Source organism: Coloeus monedula (assembly GCF_965178545.1).
Source record: "Coloeus monedula genome assembly, chromosome: 3".
NCBI lineage: Eukaryota > Metazoa > Chordata > Aves > Passeriformes > Corvidae > Coloeus > Coloeus monedula.
Genome location: NC_138783.1, coordinates 27,892,990 through 27,903,281, shown reverse-complemented (window position 1 = coordinate 27,903,281; position 10,292 = coordinate 27,892,990). Strand labels below are relative to the sequence as shown.

Below are 10,292 nucleotides of genomic sequence, written 5' to 3'. Positions count from 1 at the left end.
CTAAAACTGTATTGCACTTACATTGTACTTTTGATCTCTCTTTGCTTACAGTGCTCAAAGCTTGACTGTTGGGTGAACAGCACATGAAATGCACAACACCTTTGAAAAAGTGAGCAAGATTTGTTACAGCTTTTCCAATCAGGTGGCTTCTGCCTGCTGCCTGTCCAGTGAGGTTGGCAAGCACTGAGTGAATAGGGTGTAGCTGAGTGGTGCACATTTGTAAAGTGCAATCATACTTCTAGGAGGAGTTGTGTTTTACAAGAGCCTTAGAGGTGGTGTGGAGTGAAAGAAGAGCTGAAGTGTTCACACCACAGACTTTGTGGAGTCTTACTAAAATAAGTCTTTGTGCTACAAAGATGTAGAAGTGGGTGTGGACTATGCAGTACAGTTACCCTCATCAGCCTGTACTCAACAAACAAATGAACATTTCACTTTTATTTATTCCGAGGTTGGGGGCAGGCGGTGTCAGTGGGCTCTTACACAAAGTATTCATTTAAATGCTTTGTAGAGATCTGCTGCTGCTGCTCACCCAGCTCACCCCTGGCTCAAGGCCCTACTTGCTTAGCTGGGTTTCAGCTTCTCTTCAGGCTTAGGCAGTGCTGCTTTGCAAGTACAGCCTTCTCTGGGGGATGACAGAGGCGATCCACTCACCAGTGCCCTGCTTGGCCTCCTCCCACGTGTAGCGGGGCACGTAGCCAAAATCCTGCTGTGCTTTTCTGTAAGAAAAGGTGAATGGGGTGTTCAGCAGCGTGACCAGGTGGCGGTTGGTGGAGGGGATGTAGCGGACGAAGGGCCGCAGCAAGAAGCTCACAATCTCCAGCAGCAGCGAGAAGTAGTAGAGCACTGTCAGAGGCATGGGCAGCTGGGGCTCAATGCCAAACCCCAGGTCCTTGGTCAGCTCGTAGTTCAGATCAGCGTAGCTCATGTGAGGAGTGTCATCTGAGATGTAGTAGAACTTGCCCCTGACGTGCTTGGCTTTCTGCGGGGCTCGGAGGGCTTTGGCTGCCTGCACGTGTGCCCAGGCGATGTTCCCCACGTACACAGGGTTCACCAGGGCCTCCTTCCTGGAGAAGCGCAGGTAGACGTTCTTGTTCAACAGGCACTTATCCAGATGGCCCTGGAGAAACGGGCACCCTTCCCCAAAAATGTACATGGATCTCAGGGCACAAGTCATCAGCGTGCCACCATCCTTCAGCACCTGGCCATCTGCTTTCAGCACAGAATCCTCTGCCAGTCTCTTGCTTTGGGCATAAGGAAATTTTGATGTGCTCTCATAAGCTGTATCTTCGTCACCGTTGAAAATGGGGTCACCTTTGCAGTTTGGACCTGTCACTTCTATGGTGCTGGTGTATATGAAGTGCTGGACGTTACAGCGGACACATGCCTCCAGCAGCAGCTGAGTACCTTCAAAAAGAAACATGCAAGGTAGTCTAGAGCTCCCCAGCCAGGAAAAAGTGGGCTTTTCAAGTCAGAAACAGCACCTCTGGCCTGAGCTGGGCCAGATCTCCCCTCCTTGCAGCTGGAAGAATCCTGTCCTGAACTGGACAGTATATTCAATGACACTGAACCTGCTCTGAATCTGTATTTAAGTAGCATCAGTGCACCTTCCAGAGCTAAACAAGGGTGAACATTTGGTCCTAATTGCATGCTGTGGGGTTTTTTTATGCCAAGAATAAAATTTTTGCCCTTCCTTAACTTAGCATGGGTACTGACCACAGATTCAGGAACTCGTGCCTCTTGGTTGGATTCACTTAGCTTAAGGCAGAGGACCTTCAGAAGCTGCCCCTCTCCTTAGGTATCATCCATGCTCTATGCTGAAGCCTGTGTTTTTCAGGCGTGAGGATGCTCTTGGGTTGTTTGCTAAGAAGGGACAGAATTAATACAAGACCTGAAGGTTTGCTCCAAAATCCATCATACGCAGTGCAAATCTATCCAATATTCAATTGACTAAAGAGAAGGGCTTGAAGAGAAACATGGTAAAGCAAGGCACAATAACACGAAGTCAAAGATCATAAAGTGCAGTGAGAAAAGTGATGTTTATGTGTGTATGCCTCCTTTTCTGGCATCTTCTGTCTTTTCTTTGCAGTAGTACAGGATTTCTTACTTTTAAAATCCTATCATAATGCTTTCACTGGGGGCAGCAGAGGTCAACTGTTCAAAGTCTTTCAAATAGTCAAGAAGGTTAAACAAGGAAAGCACACTGAAGGGGGAAATAAATACTTTAATGTGTTGCATTTAGAGTCTTCTTTTTCCACCCAGCTTTGAGGCAGAAATTGCCTTATTTGCTGTGCATGGTGTAATGGGAGAAATTGAGTGTAAAAAGGCCAGTGGACTTTGGAAGAGAAGACACAGCTCAAAGACATTTGGAAACATCTTTGGCAAAGGAACATTAGACTAAAATGACTGATACAGTATCAGAAGAGTGTAGCCTAAAATCTAGGGAATGAATTCAAACACCAGCAATGAGGCACATAAATTATCTTCCAATTCTGCTCAGTCTGTCACAGCAACAAGTGAAGGCAGCACAATGCAGATCAAACTAGTGTGACTGAAACGAATATAATGAATTAAAGAGGTTCAGAACAGCCAAGAACATGGACTCGTGAATGAGTGAAAAATAAGAAGCATTATTAAACTGAATATTGTTAGGGCACCAAAATTCCTCTTTCTAAGCTTGAACAAGAAAAAGAAAGAAATTGAAACAAATGGAAAACAAATCTGGATAAGCCTTTCAAAAACATTAAGGAAGTGCACTGAAAAAAAGTTACACAGACAGGAATAAATGAATGTGAAAAATGAGTTCATGCAAGTCACTATGTTTAGATGACATACAAGCCAGGGTAATCTGGAAGAAATAATTTTTTTATATTATTTTAAAAATAATAGTTTAATTCCTGCTGTCAATACTGTTTAGAAAATGAGGGAAAGTAATAAAGTGCAGAAGGGCTTGATAAAATCAAATGAGATAGCAAGTTTTAAAAAAAGCAAACATAAAGTTATCTTGACAGTTGGTATCTGTTCAAGATGAATTTCACCCAAATAAAATGTGGTTTATTTGCAAATCAGAGTTGTATGTAAAAACTTTAAAGATTCCTAGAGTAATGGGAATCTGAGTGCCTTCCAAACAGCATGTATTACATGCTTTATTCAGTGAGTGGGTCTCCGTGGTTTGCTTGCCCTTCTGGCTGAGGATCTGGTTCACAGAAGGTATTTTGTTTAGATTATAATAAATTATTTTCTCAATTCCCTCCCTTTTCAAAATTTGCTTCCCTTCCTTCCTAAAGAGATATTTTTGCTCTGAGATATTTTGTGGCAGTGGAGGAAAGCCCTGCATCAGGGCATGTTTAACTTGTTCTCTTCTGTCCTTTGTGGTTTGTGAACATCCACTTCTGATTCTTCAAACATTTATATTGTACAAGTTCTGTTTCCTAGGAGAAACAAAACTTTCATCCTGCAAGACTGTGAAGTACATAGCAGTGCCCTGGCTGGTCAGAAAGCCAGAAGAGCATCAGAATGGAAATGGGAGGAAACAGGGAAGAGAGGGCAGCAGTATTCACTGACTGACCTTGTGGTCAGTTGGCTCTGGCAGCACGACTGTAGATGGTATTTAATTCTAGCAAATGTTATCAGCTAACCCTCACTGGCCCAGTGGGCTTTCTTCACCCATAGGCAGACACTGTTGGCAGGGGAGTGAGTAGTGGGGAGTCAGAGCTAAAGAGCTTTCTGGGTCTGGGACATTTTAATATTTGTTTGATTTTTCTTTTTTTTGTAATTGTTTTTTAAATTATTTTTCCCCATGGAAAAATGTGTTTAGGCAACACATTCTGCTGTGAAAAACCAGATTGTAGTAGGAGTATCGTCATAAAGACAGAGCTTTACAAATCCTCTTTCTGAGCTACCAACCATGTATATTTTCGTATTACCCAATGCACGGGTTTCCAGGAACTTGCCTTTCTGCTCCTCCCTCCTGACAGGGGCCTAAGAGGCTGCCCACTGGGCTCTATTTTTTGATCACTGACAATTTGTGGCTTTGATTGAGCAGAAATGAAAGGGTCTGGGAGCTAGTGGTACAGGCAGTGAGCCATGCTAAAACAGCTAAAATGTGATCCCACTGTTTTTAAGGTACATGTAAGAAACAACTCAACTACCAAGAATTCTCTGTTCCTCTGAACACTGGTGAGCAGCCAGTATTTGTGAAAGTGATGCCTCTACAGGTATGCTCCTTATTTTCCTGTGAGGAAGCCCCGTGTCTGTGGCAGAGAGGAACAAAGAACTGGGAAAGCCGTTCATGTAAATAAGAACATCTTCCCCAAATCTCCCCCAAGCTGTTGAAGCAACACAGCCAGGGAGGTCAGTGTGCATGCAGGTTAGGTTGTACCAGTTCTCTGAATGGCACTGAGGGTTTTGGCATCACAGATGGGGGGGTGAAGTCATTCTTTAAGGAAATACATTTAAATTTCCTGGCAACTGATGCTACCCAGGCCATTCCTAAGTCTAAACCTTCTCCCTTCATCTGATCTTTCATGAAGAATGGGGGTTCCTTAGTAGAAGGGAACATCCCATCATTGAGTCACTGAAACCCCTCCCTCCCATAGCTTTGAGTCTGTTGGGAAATTTCAAATTATAAGCTCAGGGTGGGAGAGCTTTTGTTCCTATCAACTGCCTTCTGGCAAATGGGAGGAAAAGGAGAAGAGGGAGAAGAAAAGGAATAGCAAGGAGAGAACCACAGGCTGTGGATCAGTGCAACGTTTCTGTAATTGCAGCCAGAGTCTGCAGTATTTGTAAAAATTGAAAAAGGTACACAGGCAGGGATGCTATGTGGGGAGGGAGAACAAGAACCAATTTCTGAGGTGGGCATTGGGATTTCAGATGCGAATTCCTTTCAGAAAGTTCCACTGAGTGTGGGTTTATGACTGTCACCACTGAAGGCAGAGCCTGTGCAGATCTCAGGATGGGCATATGTAAGTGTTGACAAGAGTGAATGGTCCTGCATTGCCCTGGAGTGGAAGGCTGGGTGTGGAGAGGCCCAGAACTGCTTGGGGCGGCACAGACACAGGCTTTGCACCCTTAGGTATCTCTGCACGAGATGCAGAACAACCCCCCTTAACCTGGCTCATAATGAACACAGGACAGGTGCTCCCTTTCCTGAGCAGATGGTGATCAGGACATAGACGTGGGTTTGAGAGAGGTGCTTCACCTGCTCACCTGTTACATTGACTTCCCAGAGCAGCTTCTTCTCGATGAGGCCCAGGGTGTCAATGAGGGAAGCCGTGTGGATGACGAGGGACACCCCCTGGCAGGCACGGTGCAGGAATGTCACATCTCGGATGTCCCCTTCCAGGATTTTCACCTCAGTCTTACCCTTGAACTCTGCAGGGCAGCAGAAAACAGAGCACAAGACCTTACAGGCATCCTAAGAAGAGCATTGGAAGGTGTGGTGAAGGGCTGACCCTGCCTGGCAGGTGCTGACTGTCCAGGAACAGCAGGGATATTTTAAGGCTGTGAAACAGAAGGCATTTCCCAATTACTCTGTTGTCAAATGCTACTTACAGGGCTAAATAGAAATTTATTTTGCATTACGTACCATAGGTCTGGAGCAACATGTTCCTTTCTGTTTTATTTTTTTAAAGAGAAATCTTTGCTGCTGCTAGCAAGCTTCCTTTAGGTGTGACTGTTTTAAAGTTCACAGAGGAGTAGTTTTAGCTGTGCATGTTCTGGCGACTGGCTGGCTATAGATGTGCTAACCCAAGTGTACTGAACAGGCACTGCATGTTCCTGTCTTCAAGGTGATGAATGATCTCTCTCCACCCAGAGCATGTGAGCACAGGGATGTGTTCATACCTACTTTCTGCCCCTTTACCTTGCCTGTATTGCAGCTCTTCTAAGAAATTACATACAGCTCTTACACATCTTTTTCTTGTACCTTAGCCAGGACTAACAGTGCCTCTTCCAACTCCAGCTCCAGCTCCATTTCAGTGTCTGTGCTGTGGGGTCATTTTTAGCCTGCACGTCTTTCTAGTTCATATTTGAACTCTCAAGTCTGTTCTCCTGAGCTACCTCAGCCCTGGTTTGATTAAATCCTGCTTTTTAAGCCCTCTCCCTCCACAGCAGCTGCTGTGTGTGATGCCAGTGGAGCTCTAGGTCTCAGAGCCATCCTTCCCTAAGCTGTGCTGGGCAGAAGCATTCTTTTTGCAGCCCAGAGCTATACAAACATGAGCCAGCACCCGATGATCACTTGGAAAAATTTACAGTCCAAGGCAATGCTGCTCTGCATTGCTCAGTCATCTGGCCTGGCTGCAGCCATACCATGGGAGAGGAGAGGACTTTCTCAGCATGACCCACGACTTGTAAGGAGGTGGTGTCATTGCAGCAAGTCCTCTGAGAGCCTCTGCTGTGGCTGCACTAGGTGGCTCCCCAGGCACAGCTACTGGGCAGGGACTCTGCACCACAGGCAGAGCCTCTGTCCTTCTTCCAGCACAATCAAATGCCCCTTTTAGATTAGAGAAAAACCTGATTAATTTGTACAGCTTTAGCTTCAGCCATGACTGAAATGTACCCAAGTGCTTTGTCACCAGCTCCAAAGCAGGCAGTATTTCATCCCATGTCCTTAATAGGAAACACTGAGAGAGACAGCTGTTGGGATCTGGAACTGAATATCTTTTAGAATGGTTTTATCTCATTTTCTCTGTAGCATGCTAGAATGTAACCCTGTATCAATTTAACAATTATTCTGATGCAACAGGCTTAAGAGGCTTTTTTTTCTTTCGCACCACACAGTTGGTCTGAGATTTAAGATTTGTGAAACATTTGCAAAACTGTTACTAAATCTAGAGTTCCTGCCCTCCCCAGCACAGTCATTGCCACATGCTCTCTTCTGCTCCTTTATTTTACAGACTGCATTCATTTCCTAGGACTCCATCTCCAGAAGGTTCACACTGACCTCTACTTGCATGGATGCAAAAGTGTCAGACTAGGGCTGGGCTTTTTATTAAGCACCTGGTAGTCAGATTTGCTCTAATAAATATTAGTCTTTTTACTGCCCTTACGTTGATGTTCTCCATGAATAAGGCTTTGTGGGATTGCAATAATGCCAAGAACAGACAGAAGAAGTTTTCACAACATAAATTCTGACATGTGACCCCTTCAAAGTGATCACAGTGCCCAGGCAGGAGTTAGGAAAATGGAAGTTTTTCTACATACATATCAAAGCTTTTGGGAAACGTACAGAAGAAGCCTGTCCCTTTTAAAGCTTATCACAAGAAATCTGCTGCCTAGGTGCTTTGTGCCTTGTTGGGGCTTGCAGTTCGTGTGTGTGATATGAGTCAGGATGTCTGCTCCTCTGTTCCATTTTAGCCAGCAGAAGTTACATGGTAAGTACAATATGGGCCTTGCTGACTTGAGCAGCATCAGCTGCATGCCAGGAATCAGCAGATTGATCTTGTTTTGCTCTGGGTGAAGAGAAAACTACAGGTGAGCTTGGAAGCAAAGAGAGGAAAGAAAAAGTGACTCACAGAGAGTGGTTTCAGTGTGAGGTGGACAGCAGAGAGAAACTTGATTTCCGTCTACACAAACCATTGCCCAAGCATCAAAAGAACACGTGTGGGTAGGTCAGAGGGAGAAGAACAGAATAAATTCAAGTCAGCTCTCCATTTTTGCATAAAGTGATTGTGACAAAGTACCTACTCACTGGGAAAGCTTGTTCTTCTTCACCAGTGGTTTCTGTGTCCTCTGTGTGGTAAGTAAATTCCCTGCTTGCTATGGGGTAGTTTCTGCTTGAAAATGCAATAGTTTCTCAATGAAATGCAGTGTCCTGTTGTGAGCAGTTTTTGACTCAGCAATACAGTCAGAACATTTGCCCTAAACTTAAGAACAACATAGGAATTTTGATTTCTCCGGAAGTGCCAATGCAACAGTAAACAAAACAAAAAAGAATCGTGTAAGTGGAAGCACAGGAAAGGCAGGAAGATAAATCAGAAGTGGAGATGGGAAGTAAGAAACCCAAGGCACCAAATACCATGTTCAACGTGACGTTCGTTCTCAACCACACAGTGTGACTGGATATGCTCCAACTCACAGCACTCGACATGGACTGGATCATCCCCGACTCCCTGGGGCTGTGGGAGACCACAATTGCCACTCTCCTACTCAGACTGAGTGTGATGGTCAAGCTCTCAGCAGGAAAGTTCTTTGGACAATAGAGGAGTGCCCCTGAGCACCTTCTGGCATGAAGACCTGTGACTTGCACATACTTTTCTGTCATACTACCCACAGCCCTGACTCTGAGCAGATATTGCAAGTGCAAGGTGCTGAAGAGATTAGTGAGGAAAAGCCCACTCAGCTCTGCTCCTGGCTATTCCAGAAATCCAGACAACGTCTGCTAGCCAGTAAAAGTCCCTGTAGTAAAAATAATGCAGGTCAGAAGACTCCAGCCCCACCAACAGGTTTTGTAGCAGTCCCGCACCTGGAATAGGAGTCACTGTGACAGAGAAGGGCTTGAAAGGGAATGGTAGGGAAACATTCCAGGTAGTCCCGAGCACAGGGACTGGCAGGACACTAGAAGAGATGTAACCACAAGGGCTGATACAGACAGAGGAGCTGCCAGTCAAAGTGCAGGAGTTCAAATCTGTTTAAACACATCTGGAATGTCAGTCTATGGTCCCTACTACCTGTTTGGGTAAATAGGGTAAAAAAGGCTTTGGTAACTGATTTTTCCCTACCTCCTGCACTGCTCAGATAGGCAGAAGGAATATTAAAAGAATAGGAGAGGGGGTGTGTGGGCAGTGCTCAGTGGAGGAAGAAGGGAGGATAAGGAAAAAGGGCATAGAACTTGCCTATTAACAAAAAACCCCAAAACCATCAAAACCTTTGCTGCAGTTCAGCCAAGTTTGTGCCCACACAAGCAATTGTTTTCACTCCCCAGGATGCTCCATTATCCCCAAAAAACTCATCTGGTTTAGAACAGTGTAGATGCCTCTGCACTGCTGCATCAGTGCTAAACCACACACAGTCCTGCTGCTTCAGCCTCTACTGTAGCTGCAGGTTTTGGGTTTGTTTCTGTGGAAACTCTCTGGAACCCAGAGCAGGAAGGGCTGCTGCAAGGCTCAAGGGCATCTAGAAATCCTCAGTGAAATGCTGAGTCAGATTTAATGAGGAAGAAGTTTGAGTTGTATAAAACCATGATAAAGGCTTGTGCAATTTGTACCACGTTTCTGGAGCACTGTTGCTATTTCTTGATGACACTTAAATGCTCTATAGAGTGATCAAGGCACTTTAGCAAATCATACAGAGATACTCCTCAAGGGTTCCCATATAGTTGCCTGTAGAGAAGAAGCCTTGCAACGAAGATATGATGGAGGAAGTTATTGTCAAGTAAATATAATGTAAGGACTTATGAACCTGACTGAATTTAGCCCCCCTATGTGCCTTTTCATAGATGTGCTCAGTATCTCAGTAAATAGGACATTTAAAATTAAACACTCTGAGATGCTTTCCCTGCCACAGACTGTCTCTGACACTGGGCACATCACTCACTTGTGCTGTCTCCAGTCCATTCAAGAAGGCAGAGTCCTGCCGTGCACTTTGCAAATGGGTCCTGTCTCTTCTGTGTTTAGCATTTGCTTAAACAGGAAACTGCAATAATGTTACTAACAAAAGCAGTTTTAAAAATACCTCACCACAGCTCTCAGCCAGAAGATCATTATTAATCTAATTAATCACAGGTTGAAGAAAACCATTAGAATTTGTACGCACAACTTTGTCACTGCCTTTTAGTCTGGCATACCAGAGCCCAGCACAGTATAGCAATGCTTGCATTTTCCTTTCCCCCAAGAAGAAGTGTGAGATTTTTGCACTAATTTTGCTCTGTGGGTTTTGTTGTAATAGAAGTCAGGTTTAAGACAGCCTGTTTACTGCATGAACAGCATAAAGAAGCCTCAGGGCCTGACAAGAACACTCTTGTTTTCGTATTTTGCGCCCTATTTTTGTGCTGGGGGGAGAGAGAGGGATAAAGCAAGGCTTCCTTGAGATAAAGCCTCTATCTGCAAAGCTGGTTTGGATGAGAGGTAAAGGCTTCCAGGCTCCCCACGTGGGACAGCAACACACATAGCTGCACACACAGTCCTCATGTAATGGCACTTACTGTCGAATCTGCCGAGTGCCTCATCGCTGAAGGCTTTGTCCAGCAGTCGGATCTCAGTCAGCGCCTCCTTTTCTTCCAGCAGCAAGCACACAATCCTCTGGCCAAGAAATCCTCCTGCTCCTGTCACCAGGCAGCTTACCCCAGCCAGGGACAT

The 10,292-nt window shown here is 45.0% G+C and overlaps 1 protein-coding gene across 2 annotated transcripts; it reads right to left on the bottom strand.

Moving 5' to 3' along the window:
- Positions 1 to 545: 545 nt before the first annotated feature.
- On the bottom strand, positions 546 to 10,292 carry LOC309570658 (3 beta-hydroxysteroid dehydrogenase/Delta 5-->4-isomerase-like; the record flags this gene model as incomplete). Of its 2 annotated transcripts, none has more annotated exons than XM_082277637.1 (3): positions 546 to 1,404; positions 5,206 to 5,370; positions 10,139 to 10,292. In XM_082277637.1, 3 exons carry the CDS (start codon positions 10,290 to 10,292, stop codon positions 590 to 592), a joined length of 1,134 nt encoding a protein of 377 aa, XP_082133763.1. In that variant the 3' UTR covers positions 546 to 589. The 2 variants fall into 2 exon arrangements, with proteins under 2 accessions (XP_082133763.1, XP_082133764.1); XM_082277638.1 differs by lacking the exon at positions 10,139 to 10,292 and adding an exon at positions 5,585 to 5,604.